Genomic DNA, 22,115 nt, shown 5'->3' on the forward strand with positions numbered 1-22,115 from the left:
ATGACACAAACAACACCAATTCACAAGTTCCTCTTAACAAAGTTATCAATTGTGAGGATCTCACCCCTAGTTGCTTATTCATAAAAATAAATACACTGTTTAGATACCTTTACACACCAAACACTCTTCCAAGGGAAAGAAACAGAAGGAGCATCCAAAAGAGAAATATAAAAAGAGAACACATCAAAAACACCCTTCCGAGTCAATTGCCAACTCAGAATATCATCACCCTGAGCATGTTGATGTCAATATGCTCGAAAGGTATACACACTCTCCAATTCTGAGTCATGAAAAGCCCAATGGAATAGTACATTCCAACTCCTACCTCCCTCTTTAGGTGCAATAGAAGATATTGACATTCTCCTTAGGCTCACACAGCCAGAGAGCGATCAGAAAAAATTATATGTATTTCATCATCACAAAAATGATATTGTAAGTTGTAACTACAGAAGACAACAACTAGGGACAGAGAGATTTCCATCGCTTAACAACCAATATTTCTTCAAGCACCAAAAATCATCGGGTATTGGAACCCATCATACCCACGTGCCTTCACAACACAAGGCCAGTGAGCTACATTGACATACAGCTTTTAAAATCTTTTATGGTTAAGTCATTAAAACAAACCTACAAGAATGAGCTTTTTGCAAGGGGAGAAAAGAGCAATATATATATATATATTTTTTTAAATGAATATGTTGGATCAAAAATCAGGTACATCCTTATGATACAAACACAACTTCAGCTACAACCAGACAACATATTAACATCAGGAGGCTACAACTGAGCGTGCGGTGTTCCTTCCAAGACCAAGACCCAAGCCCAACGGGATGCTGTCAGTCTTAGATTTTCCATGGTTATTATGGCTGCAATGGGAAGAATGAACATGCCCGTGATGGGTATTGGTGCTATTAGAATTTACATTGATGACAACATGGCCATTATTGCCATTTGTTTGATGAGATTGGGCATCCCCATTTTGTAAGTTTGAATTCCTTGTCATATGCACCATTCCAATCTCCTCAGATTGAGCTGATTCTTCAATATACTCCACATCTTCGTTGTAGCCATTAATCAAGAAATCAGAACAGTTCTTCTTCATCCCATGATCATAGGGGTTTCTGAACCGACCACCCGGACCCCTTAGGTAGCTGTAGCGCATTGCATTTGCCATTTCATTTGTTGTGATGTTGCGTGATATCTGTGGCAAGATAAGAAAGGATTCAATACTAGTAACAGGATAGAGAAATTGTTGAAAATATCATATAGATGAAAGCTAAATATTAGAACTGAAAGATTGCAAAATGGATGAATGAGAAAGGAGCATCCAACTCAATACTAAATTTATATCATTACACCATGTTCTACTTCCAAATTTATATCTGTTATCAGACGTTAAGATCTCTCTCGTGTGTGCACTTCTTTTTGGTATATCATGACACAAAATTTTATCACTGCTTCAACCCACAAAAGAAACCACACAATTAGCAACGACAAAGAGTGTCGCTGAATTTCTCCATCCCTCCCTCTCTCTCTTCTCTCTCTCTTTTCGCTTCTTTTAGAAGCTTTTTTAGGCAGAAGATTACAAACAATGACTTATCCACCCTGAAAATCCAGAGTGTAAACCCACCACCATTCCCTAGAACCCTTAATCTCCCTTGTGCTTCTGTCCATAGCTTTTTTTTTATTTATAAGATTCTTTAGGAGCTTTGTTTTTGGGGGATAAGCCTGTTAAAAATTTCTTTAAACAAAAATCATAAAAATTGACTTCTCCACCCTGAGAATCCAGCGGGTGGACCCACAAAGCATTCCCCAGAACCCTCAAATCTCCCATACAAAACTTGTTAAATTATCGATTCTTCCAAAAGCTTAAGCTATTAGTAGATGGTTTAATCATTTAACCACAAAATTATAACACTCTCTCTCGAGTGTGGGATCAAACTCACTTTTAATAGGTGAGGCCCAACATGTGGGATTTTTAATGGGAGGTAGTGTGAAGGAGAAAATGATCGACCTTAGAACTTCCAGCTTTGATTTCATGTTAAATTACCATTTCTCTCAAAAGCTTAAGCTTAAGCTATTAGGAGATCGTAAATTTATATTTTAAACCACAAACAAAACTAGAAAAAACTACATGCCACGTAAAAGAAAACCATCAAAGACAAATCCTAAATAAAAGAGATAATAAAAAAATTGGTAATATAGACACTAGTAGGGAAACTAAAAGGGAAAGGTTTACTGCATACTTATATTAAAAGGGTGTATGTGGCAGCAAAAAGAAAGGGACAAGTGTATAAGGTCCACCTGGTCATGTGCACAGCACATGACCCTTGAACACATCTCTTTCTTTTTGCTGCCACATACCCCTGTTTACAGGAATTCCTGCATACAAGTATGCAACAAAACCTTTCCCAAACTAAAAAACCATGAATGACTTGAAAGAAATTTTTTTTATTTTTTATTCAAAATATTTCCCACACACCACTTCCAAAATGTTCACTTCATATCTGGAAGGCATACATTTTGGTGTCACCCATCTGATTAAGGGTATGCAATGGAAACTAGGTAATGGGAACCAGATCAGCTTCTGGTGGGAAAATTAGTTGTCTGGTGATCCCCTTTTGGGGCAAGGATAAAAGGCACAATCTCCTTGGAAGAAGAACCAAGAACAAAGAAGGGTAGCATCAGTTCAATCTGATACAGACTGGAATTTAGATTTACTTACTCGACAACTTCCTACTCCGATTCAGGAGACTCAGAAGCACACCCATAGCTCAATATCAGATAATGCCAGACCATCTAGCACAGCCTAGTGATACCAGGCAGTGTTCAGTCAAAGAGGCATCCAAACACTTACACCACTGTGAGGCTATTACCTTTGACAAAGGTCAGTGGATTGGATCTGGAAAGCCCCATGTTTTAATAAAATCCACTTCTTTATCTGGAAATGCACCCATAATCGACAACCTAAATGAAATATCTAGCCCATATACAGAATGGAATTTCCCAAGACTGTCCCCATTGTATTCAACCTGAATCCACCATACATGTTCTTCGAGACTGCCACTGGGCAAGAGAGTTTTGGATAGCATTCCTAGGCAACTTACGATTGGATTTCTTCCAACTTCCTTTGCCGTGTTGGTTGCATCAAAATTTAGATAACAATACTCTGGTTCCCGACCATCATATACCTTGGAACGTTATGTTTGCATTTGGACTATGGCAGTTATGGTTATCTAGGAATGCTACAATTTTTAGATCCATTAATTGTTTAATTCATCAAATAAAATATAGAACCCTACACCTAGCATTAGAGTACTAATACCTTGCCCACCCCGTGAAGCAAATCCTTCCCCAGGAAAACACAAATAGTTGCTTGGACACCATGGACTGACACTTTTATTACCTTAAATAAAGATGGCAGCACGGTAGGCAATCAAGGTAAGGCAGTGGGAGGGGGTGTCATTAGAGTTAGGTATGGCCATTGTGTTAACGGGTTTTAGTTGCATATTGGCACTACTACAAATAATATTGCTGAATTATGGGCTGTTAGATATGGTTTAAACTTAGCAGGGCAACTAGTGTATAAGCATCTCATATTAGAAGTAGATTCAAAACTTGTTATTAATTGGCTAACAACCCATGGTGTATTGGCACCGTGAGGCCAACGGATGTGCTGACAGCTTAGCAAAGAGGGGGAAGGAGAGCAAACATGCAGTGTGGAATATAATAGTTGCCCATCCCTTTTCTTTTCTTTTTTTGGATAAAAAAGAAAAGTCTGCATTGTTAAAGGCACTGTGAGTCCAATAAAACACAGAGGAGACACAAAGTACAAAGAAGAAAAAAGAGGAAACAGAGAAGAAAGTTATGTTTTCACATTACCAAAGAAGAAGACTAACTGAATAAGATAGATGAATTTCATCTTCAATTTAAGCTGGTTTTGCATTAGCTTAAAAAGAGAGTATTAAGATCTTGTAATACCCATATTCTCGTTGTTTGATGAATTTTAAATCAAGAAGTTCTGGTACATGGTTCTGACCATGTTTATTTCTCTTATATTTTGGAAATTCGTAGACTTTTCTGCAAGTTGAAGTGGAGTATGTCCCAAAGCCTGCTGAGTTTGATGATTGAATATATGAAGAATTTAAAAATATTTTTCACAAATTTAGTTTCCATGAAACTGCTGCTACTCAAGTTAAAGGAATCCTTCCCACCCCTTCTTTTTATATAATATTGACTTTATGTTATTCTATTTTTCTTTAGGAGAAGTATGAGTATGACATGATGCATTAATTATTCTACCCATCCAGGCTAATGATAATAATGATGAGCAATTGAGCTCTTTTTTCACTTTTTTTTTTTAATCTTGTTTTTGTTTTTTTGTTTTTTGGAGGAGAAAGACATAAAAGGTGAGCAAAATTACATATTCACCCCTTGTTTTTAACAGAAATGGGTTACAAGAACAAACGGACTGAACCTCAGGTGGGCAAAGTGACACTTTTCAAATCACAGGTAGGCAATGTGAATTCAGGTCAAACCACAAGTGAGTTTACAGCAATCAGCCCTATATATTAATAATAGCCCCTTTTCTATTTTTTTTTTTTTAAATTAAGGAACAATGAAAAAGTCACTAATACAAAGGTTAAATGCAGGACAATATCCAGTCAATCATCCTGCAGCAGCAGAAAGATCCCTGATGGCAAGATCAGAAAAGTCATCCTAGATAGGCCAGACACTCCAAAAAAACTAGACTAATCATTAAATAAAGGCTGAAAGTTGCACAGCTAATGCCAATTGTCTTAGACCTAATGAAAATGTGACATAAAAGTGCATCACACCTTGAGCAGAATAGAGATGCAGCATAGGATTATGAATTCAATTATTATACAAGCCAATAGTTTTTTTGGTTGGCAATGAGCTAAAATCAATAGTAAAACAGCACCAGAGTCCCAGCATTGCAAATGTATTGAAAGTAAAGCAGATCCCATAGACGTACCTGAGAAGCTTGTACTAGTGTTAAAACTGCCACGCCAAAGAAGAGAAAAATATCCACAATCAGAAATGATAGAGCACCAACATGTTGATTACCAGCATGGTTGATCCACTTCCAAAAAGAAGGTGGTGCAAGTGGATCGGTTAAAAGTCCTGCAAGCATCAAATTATTTTCTTTCAGCAGACTAGGCCACCAAAGAACCCAGAAAAAGTAACTTGATCAATAAGTTGAAGACAAAACTAACTTATACACATACTTGTAAGAGTAACTGCACCAGTGATCAACATTGCCAAAACTTCTAGAACAAGGAATGCAAAGAAATCCCACTTGTTTTTCTGGAAACAGAAATTGATATATGCTAAATCAGACTAAAATTGATCAATACGGAGAACTACATGTACACAAAGTGGAAAAGAATTGTTACAACCAAAAGCACAATATTAAGATCATGTCAAAATCATTAATTATGATATTATCTGTGATTAAACATATTTCAGAACAGCCTAGGAAAGGAGAAAAGGCTGTTAATGATAACTCTGCTAACATTAACACCAAAAATACTAGTGTGTCCATAATAAATTATAATTTTAACTGGAAAAAGGAAGGACAGACATGAAATTAAATAACTCATCAATGTCGAACCACCTTGCCAATACAATTGGATACCCAAGGGCAATGATGATCAAATTGTTCAACACAACGATCACAAGTGGAACAATGCTTTGCACGGAGAGGCCTGACAATCTAATAACAGTGAAAAGGGACATCTTGTTAGGAAATATTCAAAGTAAACAATAAGTACACGGTGGCTATGAATGTCAGCAGGAGATTGCACCTTGCATGTTGCGCAGAGCTGAGACCAATTCCCTGATAGCAAAGCAGGATTATTTATCTCTATCTTCAACAATGGTTCCTAACAAAAGTAAGAAAATAAAAGTATCCACAATCAGTTGAAATTGGAAACCATATCCAAACTCAAAATTCTAAACACAGTTTAAAAAAATAAATAAATAATGCTGAAAGAATATAAAGAGATTCTGAAAACAATGATATAAATGTCACTCAATCAGTGAGATTTACAACAGAAAGATGGGGAGTGAAAAAAAGAACAATATGCAGTCTAATCAGTAAGAGATATAAGAACTAAAAGAGGCTAAATGAAAATAGAATAATACTCACATCATCTTTCATGTTTTGTGGATCATGCACATTCATTCTAATGAAACCAGGATCCTTTCTGCAAAGGAAATAGAGAGATCAACCAAAAATTATATAACATAAACCATGCTCCTTTCCCATGTCTAAACTACTTGCAGATATGTGAAGTACTCATTCTAGCAGCACATCACCATGGGTTATATGCAGATGTGCAGGTGCATGTTAGTACATGGTCAATTTTCATAACATGCATAGACATGAACATTCAGTGTGATTATTCTTATTAAAATGAAAATTGGGTGATTATTAATGAAAGGATAGCCAGACTCTAGAGTTAATGCTGAGCAAATTCATTATCTTGGGTCAATTATTAACATCAAATCATTACTGAAAAGAAAGATTATGATGTCAGACAGTTGACCACACCAATCTCACTTCAATTAATACACTCGGAAAAGTGAAGGACAATGGACAATTAAATGCAAAGTTTGGTGGGCCAAAAAAAAAACAATTGACTAGAAGAAAGAAAGATAACTGACGCCAAAGAAATTGAGAGGGAGAGAGAGAGCCACCATGTTTGAAAACTAAGCATGACTAAAATTAGAAACTTAAAAGATTTCAAGTGAAAATGGGGGGAATAAAAGGAGACCAGCATCAATCACTGATATAACTTGACATAGCCAGTACAGATTCAACTCATTCAGTTTCTAGCACTAACATACCTGCTACACCTATAAAGCATAACTAGTCCTGCAGATGCCAAGAAAACACCTAACCATGCAAAGAGACCCGAGCCAGCAGTCAACTTTGGAAGATTTGATGCTGCAGCCAACGTGAAAAAACAAAGCACGGTTCGCATAATCATAACATGAAACAAATAGTTCTAATTTGTTTCACACAAGCTCAGGGTAAATACCAATGATGATAGATTGAGTATAAGTCATGAGTAGCAGAAATATTAAACACCAAAGTATAGGGGCAAGTCCTAATTTTGAAATTTTTCCAAGGCGGCTATTCCCATCAAAACGTTTGTCAAGGAGCCTTCTAGCATTTCCCTGCAAAATAAGATACATCAACCATAAAGCTGCTGTTTCTTTTTCTTTCTTTCTTTTAAAATCAGAGCATAAAACATGTAGTATATTTCAGCAAATCTCATAAGCATAATCAAACATTCATTTTCAAAAATCCCCAACTTGGCAAGGAAAGCCTGTGTAAGAGGACAATTATACAGGTAAAAAGATAAAAGACCAAGTCAAGCTACCTCAAAAGTTAGTATTGTGAATCAAGTAAAACTCTCTGTCAGTAATTGTCAGTGTCAAGTTAGAGACTTCAAAGATATGCATTCAGAATTACCTACATCAACCCATCAAGGGCAGAAAGAAGGCGGTGGTGTCATTATCAAAAAAGAAAGAAGGCAGTAGTGTCTGACAAGGAAATCAGATCTTTGAATACACAAAGGTTCATAAAAATGTTTGTTTTAAGTGTTTCACAATTCCATATCTAAAGCTCTTTGAATAATTCCAAAGTAAGAAAAGCCAGAAATCCATGGTCTGCAACAGTAACAAAGAAAAATAATAAAATGTCTTCGCATAGAATCTGAATATCTAATATTGATATACATATAGAAATACCCTGGATGTTCAATTGTCAATAGAAGCATTCAGGCCAAGTTTCCAGGAGATGAAAAACTTCCCCAAGATACCCAGGCCAGGGAGTGTATCACATTAAAGCCAAGTTCTAAACTGTTTACAGGATCAATGTGATACAGACAGACAACCATACACATTTGAAAACGCTGGGATAGACAGACAGTAGAAACAAGGAGCATACAGAATTTGATTGCTCAAAAAACACTTGTTCATGCACTGGCGCGTAGAATTCTTGCTGAAAATTCTCAAGGAAGTTTAGCTGTCAGGGAAACTTGAATGCAAGTTCAGGTCCCAAAACAACCTTTATTCCGCCACAAAGTATTCTCATCATTAAAATGAGTTGACAACGAACACCCGGAGTCATGTAAGAAAGGTATAGAGAAAAAAACCATCTGTCAAAGTAACATTACTAACCAAACTTAAAGTGTTTTGGTTATGAATCACCTACAAGGAAAAAGGCAACTTGTCTGTGATTCTTATCAGAAGCGAGCTGTGCTGGCGTAAGTCCAGTGTTATCAGTCACCATCAAGTCTTCCTTCTTGCCAGCCTGTACTAACACTGTGCATGCCTCTAAGTTACCTCTGATAGCAGCCCAATGGAGAGGAGTGCAACCTAGAATTACCACAAGAAAACAAGGTAATAGGTATAATGATTGATTTGTAAAAGTATATATTGCTCCTTTATCTATTTGGAAAAGTAAAACTGTCCAGTGTTGAACTTTAGAACTTAGCATGAGAACTTACCCTCTCTATCCTGGCGACCCCTATATGCATCCAGGAACAAAAGAAGACGAATAGAGTCTGCAAAACCTTTATAAGCAGCCCTAAAATTCAGCCAGAAAATATATAATAAATTCCTCCAATCTCAAACTGAGCAAGAACATACAAAAAACTTCTGCCATGGGAAATATATAATATGATTGAGCAAGGACTACAAATTAAGGTGAAAGTACCATAAAACAAACTTATCCACTGTACTGCCACGCAATGTTTAGTAGCATCACAGTACATCACCAGTGAACAATTTAACAATATTAGAAAAAATATTTCATACAGAGTAGAAAAACAAAAAATAATTTAATAGGATACATGGAAGGTAGAACATGTGTGATATATCATGTAAAATCACTTATGATAATATAAAGCAGCTTTCCATTGACAATGATCAATTGTCATGCGCAAACTCATGCATGGAAGAAAAAAAAAGGAAGAAAATTAATTTGAAAACACATACTGAAAGAAGTCAAAAACAGGAGAAAAAGTATAATTTTACTCCTCTAAATATGGTTAAAAACCAAAATAGACAGACATTTTAACATTTAGATATGACATTCGCAAACTAAGTGAACTGTTACATCAGTGTGATAAAATAAATAAATAAAAAGCAGAGCATGACATTCAATAAATTTTCATTTCAACATCAATAGATGATGCAGTTAAAATTCTCAAGTACCAGTGTAAAGGACTTCTTCCATCATTATCCGGAACATCAGGGTCAGCATTCCATTTGGAAACAATGTGATAGAGGAAAGCTGTCTGACCATATTGAGCTGCAACATGTGTTGACTGCACTCAAGTCAAAGATAAAGATAACTATTAATATGCACAGTCCAGAGTTTATTTTTTGATAAGTAAAAAGAGATCTTTTTTTTAATTTAAACCTGTCCAGAAATGTTGAGGGCCAAAGTATATACCAGTTGAAAGTATATAAACTGTGCCCAAGACCCTAGAGGCTCAATGCCATAGGGAGATTCCCAGGTTCAAACCCCACCCCCTCTGTACGAAAAATGTATTTAAATTGTGAACCTAGAATATAATCCAAACTAATAACACAGAAATTACATAAAGAGTAAATGGAGTTGTCCAAGATTTGTTACATATCAAACTGATAATAATAATAACAACAATAATAATAATCGAAAAAATGAAATTCAAAGTATAAGAAACTTAAACAGATGACCATGTTAATCCATCCTTCCACCACACAAAAACTGGGACCATCTCCACATTCTAAAGAATTATGCATCTCAATCACATAAAGGATCGAACCCCAGTGCTCAGGAACCACATAAAGGATCTAGCTTTTGAGAAGCCACATCAAATGATGTTGTAATAGATGGATTGAATCAGGTGAACCATGGTGTAGACACCCATTTTCAGCGGTGCAATGATTAAAATCTAAAATTTAGGAAATGGGAGGAAAGTGGGGGACTCAAACATGCTCCTGTAATGCAATTTTGTCACCTGATCTTTATCTTTCAGTGCTTAATTGCATACGATTTGGACATTCATTTTAAATGCACATGATATTCTTTACTTTTTCTTATATTTGCAACACAATAAACTTTATGCTCATTCCATATTTCACATATTTTACCCATAGATCTGAATTTCTCCTACAAAAAATATTCTTCCAGTATCTTTTTTTTATGGGTAATAGAAACTTGATTGAGTAAAAAGAAGTACAACATGTTCACAATGATGAACGCACTATACGTGAAACAAATAGAGCCAAATCAGAAAGAAAAGCCAACAGATTGAAGGAAAACAGAAATAGAGTTACAATGCGCAAAACCCCAAAATATGAGACCAATCAAACAAAGTCCCAACTAATAGAGACTTCACTAGATCCAAAGGTCTCTCCACATCTTAAAAAATACAAGTATTATGTTCCCGCCAAATTAACTACATTAGACATGCCAGTACCATATTCCAAATACTTGAACAATGTTTCCCCAACCAGTTCCTCCAAGCAAATAGAAGAGAGGCTACATTCTTTGGCATTACCCACTGAACCCCAAACAAACACAAAATCTCACTCCATAAAGCAAGAGCAAACTTCCAGTGGAGCAAAAGATGGTCCACAATTTCTCCATCACATCGATACAGACAACACCAATCAACAAGGGTCTGCCCCCTCTTAATAAGATTGTCAATAGTAAGGATATTTCCTCATACCGCTGTCCATAAAAAGAAAAACACCCTTTTGGGTACCTTTATGCACTATATGCTCTCCAAGGGAAAGAAACAGAAGGAAGCTTTAGTAAAAAAATTTAATAAGACCTCTGATGAGGACAAGGAAGAGCTCAAGGAAATTTGGTAATCTCCAGAAATCTGGAAAAGGGCTATCCTTGGCCGTACCAAAGGCCCATGAGTCTTATTTTATGTTTACACATTATTAAGTCTTTTATTTAATTATTATTAGTATTTCTATTCATTCAAGGAATAGGTTATTTAGAGTTCAAGTCCTACTAGGAAAAGGATAACTATAGTCTCTATATAAAGACTCTTTTGTAGTCATGTTATGGAAGAATATTTTGATTGATAAAATTCAGCAGCTTATTTACGCTTTGTTTGTGTGATGCAAACTTCTCCGAGGTGTGATGCCAAGGAACCCTAGGTGTGATGTTTAGGAAGACCTAGGTGTGATTGCCTAGTGTTTTATTTATGTTATTTTCTGATATCCCCTGTTTAAGCCCCAAGCAGCTGTCAACATTCATTCTTTTTTTAACCTAAACTCTTAAACAATAATCCTTATTCAAGAATTCATCAAGAAACCTAGTATAGTGCTGAATTTCTTAAACCATCCTGCATCAACCTCACTTCAAAAACACCCTTCCAAGACAACTGCCAATTCAAGGTATCATCACCCTCACCCCTAGATAGTTAGGAATAAATGAGCTCAAAAAAAGTAAAAACTCCCTCCAATTTCCAATCCTGAAAAGCACGGAAACTATATATTCCAACTCCTAGTTCTCCCATCTGATGCAAGAGAAATCAAATCAGAAATCCTAGCTTCTCTAGATACAGAACACACAAACAGATCCAGATAGAGATCCTTTAGGGGAATAGGCCCTTCACCAAGGATCATGCCAGAACCGAATACGATGGCCCTCTCGCACCTCATACACCACATTTCTTAAAAAGCTTTCAGCACATGTTCTTCAACATCCTGCATCCATGAGTTCCTCTATCAACTCAAGTACACCAGCCCCCTCTAGCCTCTCAATATTTGGATGCTATAACCTAACGCCATAGACGATTCACTTCCCTCCTGAAATGCCATAAAAACTTACCAAACAAAGCTTGGTTAAATAACCCAATCTTCCTGATCCCCAATCCACCTACCTCCACCAGCCAACATACCTTGTCCCAAGCAATCAAAAGATATTTAAAAACATCCTCCGACAACCCCCATAGAAAATTCCTCTGAATTTGCTCTAATCTATCTGCCACAGCTTGAGGGATATTGAACAAAGATAGATAATAGGTAGGAAGGCTCGAAAGAGTGCTTTTCAGTAAGGTCTCCGCTTTCAACAAATATAGACGTTTCCAGCACAGTGGCATAAATAACCCAATAAAGAATGTATTTTCTACTGCCAAGACAAGAAAAAACAGCTTCCTCCTTTTGGTTCCAGAGAAAAGATAAGTAGAACACCAATTCTCATACTGAGAAGTTACTAAAGGCAATTTCTGAAGCTTTCTATTGAAGACTCTAATACATGAGGAACTATGTCACTCACTTAAAGTTATTGTAAGACAAGTGCTACATTGGATCATAAACTACATGTTATTTTTAGCACAACAATTAAGCACAGTCCTAAGGAAGTTCACATGATAAATTTTTTAAGAAATTAAAAAATAAGCAGGATCTACCTCTTACCTATGCTATGCAAGACATTATCCCTACCAATGATAACAAGGCATCTACCAAAGGATACAAGTTTGAAAATCAAGAGCAGCATTCTAATGCTCAAGTCTATGGGTTAAATCAGATTCCTCTGCCGAAACGACAGTACCAGAAATAAGAAAAGACTATTAGAAAACAGAATAGCATGCCCATTTGATGAGTGATGGGCTTACATATAAGCCTTGAATTATTTCCATACCCATATATTCATGGAACACATGCATGCAACAATAAATTATCATGCACTGGACCCTGATGGATCCATGTCAATGCATCATTACATCTATAATATCCTCTAGCAGGAGGTCCAGGACTTTCTTTTTTTTTTTTGGGAATAAACAATGAATTCTAACTTCAGAATTCCAGATAAAATATTTATAAAAAAAAATTAATATTTTGGAAAGAACAAGAATAGTTAATATCTAAAGAAAGAAGATAAGACCAACCTGATAGCCATTCATATCTGCAACATCGACCCGTGCACCCTCTTGGAGTAACACCTCTGAAGCTTGGATTGCACCCCGAACCGCACTCCAATGTAGCGCAGTTTGCCCAGTTTGATCTGTTGCATTTACATCTCCGCCGTGCTGCCAATTAAGAAAATCTAAATTAGAAGAGTCAAATGCTTTCTTTTTCCAAGACTTAATTAAATATATAATGCTGAGCTAAGTATACTTTCTGTCCACCAATAGACACAAAACATTAACCCCAAATCTGCTTCCATTTCTTTGCTTGATTTCCTCAATTTCTCATCAGCTGAAAATTAAACATCCAAAATAACCAAAAACCAATCCAATAACCCATCAAAGAACCAAAAACAATGAACACGTTACTTCTATTATACACCAAGCAAGCTCAATTACACACCAAAACTAATCAACTACAACCCCATTCAACAAAGACCCACATACACAAAGCTTAACAACATAGCAAGTGAAGCAAACCCAATTCGTAAAACCCATCAAATAACCAAAAGAACACACAACACAAGACCTCAGTAATCGCACTAAACAAAAATTAAAACAATAGCAACAAAACCTTAGTCTCAGATTTTTTTTTTTTTGAGGTTGGCTATGGATCCTCAACAGATTAATCAAGGTTGGCCACAGGTATTCTTTTCCTCCATTCTATTCTATCTAAAGTCATATTCATTATTACTTCTTAATTGACATGTCATTTTTTACTACTTCAACTAACGTTTATTTTTAGTCTCCCTCTACCATTTTTCATTCCCTCAGCTAGAATCAACTCAAGCTTTCTTATCAGTACATTAGTCACTTCCCTCTAAACATAACCAAACCATCTCAAGCAGTACTCCCTTGTCTTTTTCATCAACAGGGCCCACCCCTATCTTTAAACAAATTTCATACTTCAAAATCCTATCTTTCCTTGTATATTAACTTCTTCATTTCAGCTACGCTCATTTCATGAATATATTTTTTTTCTTAACAGCCCAACATTCCGTACCATATAGCATAGCTGGTCTTACAGCAGCAATCTAATAAACTTTTCCAAAAATAGCATTGCATCGAGTCATAGTAAGTGAAGCAAACAGAACCCAATCCAGAAAATTCATCAAAACATCCAAAAGAACATACATAAAAGATTTTTAAAAAAAATTAATAAAGAAAAGCTCAAACCCATTGAAACAAAAAGAACCCAATTCAGAAAATTCATCAAACACCCAAAAGAACATGCATAAAAGATAACAGCTTAACAAAACAAAGCTCAAACCCATTGAAACAAAATAAATTAAGCAAAGAAAAAAAAAAAAAAAAGAAGAGAGAACCTCGATAATATACTGAGCAGCGGCAGTGCGGTTGTTGAGGGCAGCCCACTGAAGAGCGAAGTAGCCGAGTGAATCGGGGTCCGAAACAGAGCAACCCTCTTCCTCCACCAATCTCTGCAGCTTCTCCAAATCCCCGTACGCCGCCGCCGTGTACACATCGTTTCGCAAGCTATCTTCTCCAACTCCATTGGCTACACCTCCGCCGCCGCCCGAATCGGCGGACAAAGCCAAAGCCGAAGATGATGCTTGGTCACGAGACTCGACCTCTTCGACGACCTCGATCTCCGACGACATTTCTCTTCAAAACCCCAAAAATAATTTGATACAAATTAATATAGGAATTGGCTTTTGTTGACTTTGGAATTCTCTATTGGGCAATGCTACAGAGAAAGAGAGATTTGGGTCTTCGTCGCCTCCCTGTTTGACTGATAGAGAGAGAGAGAGAGAGAGAGAGAGGGAGAGAGATAAGAGGAGAAGGCAGATCAATTACCTATGAACCTTCGTAAAATGACAATATCAAGAATGATGAGTATGGCACCACAATACAGCACTGGCTACATAACATGGCTACATTTCTTTTTTTTCTTTTTTTAAATGATATATTTGATTTTATTATATTGAATAATAATGCTGCGGCTAAAAATTATTTTACAATATTTTTACAAGTTATTGACGTGTTTAACTTCTTATTAGTTTTTTTAAGATTCAATTCTCGCCTACATCAAAAACTGATTGGTGTCTTAAAAAGCTCTATCATTTCGGACGTTATACGATGAAACTCTCTCAAAAAAAAAAAAAGCGTTACGTCCACAACATTTTTACAACATTTTTACAACAAATCATAGGTGGTTAGTTGTTATTGGTTCAAATTTGAACCTAACACTAAGATTACTTTTTTGCCCCAACAATAACAACCAGTAACATCTTGCCACTTAAAATTTGTTGTAAAAATGTTATAAAAATATTGTGGACATATCATTTCTCAAAAAAAAAATATTAATTTTCATCTAGACTCATCATTAACATAATTCTCAAAAAAAAAAAAAACTCATCATTAACTTTTTTTTTTTATTTACCAATAATCACGCTTCACGTCACTGGTTTGCAAATTTTTTTTGGGTATAAAAACTTGTATCTCTAGCATAACTCATTATTTTAAGGTAAGCTAATGCCATAAACATGCCGTAGTTAAGGTGCATTAAATGTTTTATTAGATTATTTTTTATTTTTATAAAAAATATTTTTTTTACTTACTTTTTAATAAATAAAGTCATACTGTATGCATATATTATATATTTACAAAATAACCGCACTGCCGATGCTTAGTATATTTTTATTTTATTTTTAATAAATAAAGTCATACTGAAAAAATAATAATGTTGCACCAACAACCTATTTAATAATATTTTTATAAATTATTATCGTGGCAAATTCTTACTAGTTATACTAATATTATTTTTTCACTCACCAATAATCATTCGTCACATCAGCGATTTGTAAAATTTTTCGTTAAATAGTTTGTTGTTTTAGCATTTTCCAGGAAAAAAATACATATAACAATAATGAATTTGTGCTTACATGCCAATGAATTATTACTAAGTGTGTTTTATTGTTTGACAATATGCATTAGAACTCATAATTGAACATTTATTGATCAAAAACTTGTACCCTTATGGCACTTGTTGGTAGGGATAGCAATGGGGCAAGGCGCGGTCAAAGGATGGGGTTTTCACCCTTACCCCACATAGTTTTATCCCATCACCGCCTTGCCCCAAATGATGGGGCAAACTGCCTCGCCCCATCCCAGTGGCAACTCCAATAATATTTTTCAGGGTGGTAATTAAGAAACTTATATTACACAAAAATTAATTGAAAGAAAACTTCATATATTGACTCCAAAAAAATACACACACACACTCACACAAATACATAAAGTCTTACAATTTCTTTCTACAAATGTTTTTCATTTTGAAATCTTTGCATGATATCCTCATTACCAATATTGCAAGTTACATCTTTATCAAAATTTTAGTTACATAACAATTTTCTTGGGATATATATATATGTTTACAAGGACCTAATATATTGTTAAGAGAACTAAAGTTTTTATATAGTTTGGTTACAAACTTAATTATACCCTAAGGCTACAACTCTCATTAAATAAATTAACATGGTCAATTTTAAAAATCTAATTGTTAAATTGCATGTTCTTTAATTTTTATATTCTTGAAACGCATGTCAAATTTCATGTCAATCGTATGTTTTTTACTTTTGATCCATAAATTTATTTTTTTATGTATAATTTTAGACTACAAAAACTTGAAATTTAAAGATTTGATTGATGACGTAGCTATTAATCTTTGATCTTCTTGAAATTTTGCAAATATGGAGGGTATAAGAATAAAATGTATCTATTTGTGGATTTGTCAAAATTCATGTACAATTAAAAAAAATATTGAGTAGAGTTATAACCTTAGTTTACAACCAAGTTTATTACCAAATTTTGTCCAAAATTTAATTATGTTGGGCCTAAAAAATTTTGGATGGTCACAAATATTTTGTAAGGATTAAAAAATCATAAATTTTTAAAATTTATATATAAAAAAAAAATTCAGATCAGGGTGGTCCTGTGACCACCCTGAACTGAACGTAGAGCCACCAGTGCCCCATCCTCGCCCCTTAGAATTTCGCGGGGCTACTTCACACTAATTTGTCACACCCTCCCAGCACCTATTACAATTTTTTTATTAAAAAAAACATGTTTCATTAATATAAATATACTTAAAATTACAATTAAATTTATTATATCAAATCAAACTAATTTTTAGCAATTAATTATCCAAATTATTTAACAAAGAAAATATCACATAATTTTTTTTTTTAAGTCTTAATATTTATGCATTTAAATATACAGTAATACAAACTAAGTTTTTAACACTAATAGAGCGAGGTGTGGTAGGGCTAAAAAGCCTCAGCCTATCCCCGGCCTATTTTAGTGGGAAAAAAATCTTGCCCCTTCCCTACTCCACTTCTAATGCAAAGCTTGGAAAACCTGCTCGGGGCAGGGTGGGGGAAACCCATTCTAGATGAAGCGGGGTGGGGCAAGGCTAAAAAGCCTAAACCTATCCCCGCCCAGCCCCAGGATGTGGGAAAAAAATCTTGCTCCATCCCCGCCACACCAGAACTACATGGCAGGGAAAAATTACCATCCCTACTTGTTAAACAAGACCCTTGATTTTAGGCTAGGGTCCATTTATTTTTCTTTTTTAAATCTAACAAAAATGGTTATTATTTACTAATTTTTTAAAATACAAACACATCATTTACCACATGAAAATTGAGGTTCTCATGTCCCAAAAACTCTTTAAAAATTCTAAGAAGGGTGGAACTCACCATAATAACTCTCTCTCTCTCTCTCTCTTCATCTTTTAACAACTCATAATTTAAAAAAATTTATCTTGTGAGATAGTCATGTAAGACATTTTTCTCCCAATATGTGTGGGTCTTACACATGTAGATCCATACGTAGTGAGAGAGCTATTTTATGAGATCATGAGAGACCTTCCTAGAAATTGCACTCTATCTATCAATTCTCCAAGAAATTAAAACCACAAAATTCACTATGACAATATTTCTGAGAACAAACTCTAAGCGAATCTGAAACACATGAATACAAGTTTTGCCTTGGAATGAAAGACAATTCCAAATTTGTTTTGTTTATGAACAAGGAAGTTATAATTAATGCAAGAGTTCAATCTTGGATGCCCATAAATCCTAATAAAAGGGGAAAAAACATAAAGGGACTCAATTTGAGAATTAGAAATACGTTTCCAAATTTTTTTTTTTTAAAGAAATAATACCAATGTTTTTGTTTCATCTTATTTACAACACACTTGGATTACAATTAAAGTGTAATGTTCTCTCTCTCTCTCTCTCTCTCTCTCTCTCTCTCTCTCTCTCTCTCTATATATATATATATAATGAAAAAAATAATTGAAAAAGATTGAACACAATGAAAAAAAAAAAAAACTTAAATATAATGCAATTAGGTAAGCAGGAGAAAGACAAGGGACAAAATATATAGCAACTAAAGATATTCTACTCCGCTAATAACTACCACTACCACTATCTGAATAAGGGGGACATTAGAATTCTCCTAAACATGATTCTGGTGGTGATAATGGTGATGACTCTAAAGCTGATGATGAAAGCAAGTGTGAGATCGAGGTATTTGGGCGAAAATGGGCAAATGCCTATTTTGCGCAAAAAAAAAGGGCAAATACCCCATTTCCTAAACTAATTAGGGAAATACCCCTCTTTTAAAATTCGATTTTCTCAAAATCGAGTTTCAAAAAAAAAAATTCTAAAGCCCTATAGCGACGTTTTAAAGAATCTATAGTGACGTTTTAAGGACCTATAGCAACGTTTTGTAACTCGAGCTCCATTTACAAGTTTCTTACAAAACGCCGCTATAGGTCCTTAAAAACATCACTATAGGCTCCTTAAAACATCACTATAGGACTTAACTCTATTTTGAGAAAATCGAGTTTCAAAAGAGGGGCATTTCCTTAATTAGTTTGGGAAATAGGGTATAATGCTGTTTTTTTTTTATTTGCCCATTTTGGCCGAGGTATTCGAGCACAATATTTCTTCAACATATGATGTACGGGTCTTCGAAGCGCGCAAACATAGTTGAGGCATAACATTTATCGAACTCTTGAATAGCTTGACAATAATCTGGCTTCAAAGAAATGAAAGAATGTTTTCGGGTCCAAAAAGCATGGTATATCTCATGCATGCATGTTCTTCCTTCACCATCAAAAGCTGGAAAGCATTTCTTCACTTTGGGTTCCAATGGTTGCAATGCCATAGGGTGCACATGAGATCGAGGGAACCGAGGATGTAAACATGGGTAAGATCGTTGTGGTGTCCATTGTTGTTGGTCTTCATGATCATCACTACTTTTAACACACCTTGCCTTGCTGTGTGTGTATGTGAAACATGTGGCTAAGCAAACAAGAAATAAAGCAACAACTAATCCTTTGTTGTTCATCATGGTTTAGGTCTAAACAAAGGTATAAACTTTCAATCAAGACTCTACTTTTTCCCTATAAAAAAAAAAAAGGAGAGTCTACTTTTTCTCTTCTGATGATGAGTGAATATGAAAATCGGTGAATTGTAATGATGTATATATATATATATATATATATATATATATATATATATATATATATGGCTATTTATATAGAGTATAGAAGACAAATCCAAATCCAAATCCAATTGCACTACAAGTAGTACACCTTAATGAGACTTTTAATATAACTAAAACTCAATTTTTTAATTCGTATCCGATTCTCCTTTACTCCCCCGACTTTAAGATTCACTAATTTGTGTTTAACACAATTTCGAAATCAATTTATTTTTTCATTCATAAAAATAGAGTATTTTATAGTAATTTATAAGTCATTAACCGTGAAACAAAATTTTTTTTATTAAAAAAAATGTATAGTAGCCCGTTTTAGTGTTTAACCATGATGCGGTCTGTCAATAAGTTTTTTATTTTTTTCAATCCATTATTATTTTTATCCATATATATCTTCTATTGATTATTACAGTATCTTTTAACTTTTTTTAGTTAAATAACAGAAATTATCTTTTAAATTAATTTGAAAAATAAGGTAGAGAGTAGAATTTTTTTTTTTTTTTTAAATCACAGATTAGAATGAGTGTTAGTTTGTATTGTATTAATTATCCTTATCAGAGTTCTAATTATAACAAACAATATCAATAATTGTTTTTACACCCTTTCCATAAAAAAAATAATAGCTAGAATGTGGATACAAATTTAGGAAAACGAATTGCTATGTTTTTGGATTGAAACACGCATAATAAACCTGTGAGCTGGTTTTTTTTTTTTTTTTTTTTTTTTAAATTTTATATGAGAACTGGTTTATCTTTTAGGATGCATGACAGTCATTCGTGGGCAACATTATCCAAGCATGTGGATCTCACTGGTTTAATCTCCCATTGATACATGCCCAGGTGGGTGCCGACTATATACCCACCTTCATTTTTGCACCATGTCATTTATTAAGGCCGGTCATTCAACATTCAATAATAAATGTAACCCCTATTAGATCGGGATACTATATAATGCAAAGGTGAATGTTGCTAAATATAGGCGAGTTGTTGGATTTAGGCGCTATCCTCTGTGGTTCATCGTTCTTCTTTGATTCCTTTGTTTGTTTTAGATCTTGGTATGCCGAGATTGGTGTCCCATCAGCTAGATACTAGTATGCAGCAAAGGGCATGGTCGGGTTGGAGTCCATGGTCCCTGAGTGGACAGTGAAGGGCATGGTTGGGTTGGAGCCTTGGAGGCCAAGGTCCCTGAGTGGACTTGACCTTCTTCCTTTACAATGTTTGGTCAGCCCACATTGTCATTATCTTGGCGGGGCCTGATCCTTTGTTTCTTTCACCCCTACTTCATGGGCTAAGGGTCTGTGAGCCTTGTGTGAACAAATCAAGGCTCTACAAAGACCTTCTCAGAAATCCCACTCCAACTACCAATTCTCCAAGAAATTCACACTATCCAAAAATCCTAATGAAAGGGGAAAAAAATAAAAATCATAGAGGTACACACTTTGAGAATATACTGTTCCCAAGTTTTTTTTTTTAAGAAATAGTAACAAAAAGAAATAGAACCAATCTTTCTTAAACTAAAGGACTTAAATTTTTCCATTTAAATTTTTACGTGTGAGAGTAAGTGTTAGAATTTTGTGGTTAAATAATTAAATTTACCATATTCTAATAGTTTAACAATTGCCAAAGGCCATGTAGCTGAATTGGCATATCCACATGTACAAAGTGTTTGGGGGTCTAGGGGGGAAAAGTTCGAGCTGCAGAATTAGCAACATATTGTAATTATTTCTCAAAAAAAAATAGTTTAACAATTGAACAATATAAACTCAAAATTTGATAATTACCAATTTTTATAATCTCACTCTTTGGCATTTTTTTTTTAAGTTACAACAATGAAAAGGGCAATATTATCTCATAAGTTAAGACGAATCAACATTACATTACATTACATTACATCTCTCTCTCTCTCTCTCTCTCTCTCTCTCTCTCTCTCTCTCTCTCTCTCTCTCTCTCTCTATATATATATATATATATATATATATATATATATATATTGTGCACACTCAAATGTGGCTATTGGGCCTAAAATCTATTTAGGCTCACAGTCTACTTGTATTGTGAGCTTTCGGATTTCCTACAAAGGATGGTTCTATACTCGGCAGCCTATATACCCAAGTCCCCTATGTTCTCAAGATCACTCTCCCCCTTTTCTCCCAAGATGATCACTTCCTTTCCTTAGTATCTACTCTTCAGAATTGCCAACCCCCATAACTGAATCTCCCATTCTTATTTATAGTCAAAGTTAGTGGGATTAACATGATCATTTTCCTGGTCAGTGGAAGGAAAGGTCCAATGTTGTTTCTTCTAAGTGGGTGCTTAATTGTGAGTGGGAGAAGGTGACAATGGCATTAGAACTAGCTCCACCGTTAGATCTGCTGCCCGGCAGAGGCATTCCCTATGCAACGAAAGGGAGGTCTAATATCATTACTCTTAAGTGGATTTTTGGTGGTGAGTAGGAGAAGGTAACGGTGGCATTGAAACTAGCTCTACCAATAGATTTGATGCCCGACAAAGGTATTCCTTAGATGATGCCGTGCACTCCGAGTTCTACTTGCTCGGGGGACATTCATCGGAGGTGGTGAGACTTCACCTTTGTTAGTCATGCCGTGAATGATTCCACCCCTAGGCTTCAAGCTTT

The 22,115-nt window shown here is 35.0% G+C and overlaps 1 protein-coding gene across 1 annotated transcript; it reads right to left on the reverse strand.

The window, feature by feature from the left end:
• Window positions 1-481: 481 nt before the first annotated feature.
• Window positions 482-14,811, reverse strand: LOC142614184 (protein S-acyltransferase 24). Its single transcript, XM_075786736.1, has 13 exons — window positions 14,279-14,811; window positions 12,936-13,076; window positions 9,253-9,365; window positions 8,544-8,623; window positions 8,249-8,412; window positions 7,068-7,206; window positions 6,874-6,973; window positions 6,173-6,230; window positions 5,829-5,906; window positions 5,639-5,737; window positions 5,250-5,328; window positions 4,997-5,145; window positions 482-1,201 (listed from the first exon to the last, which is right to left on the reverse strand). The coding sequence occupies exons 1-13, from the start codon at window positions 14,570-14,572 to the stop codon at window positions 770-772; spliced, it is 1,926 nt and encodes a 641-aa protein (XP_075642851.1). The 5' UTR covers window positions 14,573-14,811; the 3' UTR covers window positions 482-769.
• Window positions 14,812-22,115: the final 7,304 nt, after the last annotated feature.

The sequence above is a fragment of the Castanea sativa genome, chromosome 1, assembly GCF_040712315.1.
Source record: "Castanea sativa cultivar Marrone di Chiusa Pesio chromosome 1, ASM4071231v1".
Classification (NCBI taxonomy): domain Eukaryota; kingdom Viridiplantae; phylum Streptophyta; class Magnoliopsida; order Fagales; family Fagaceae; genus Castanea; species Castanea sativa.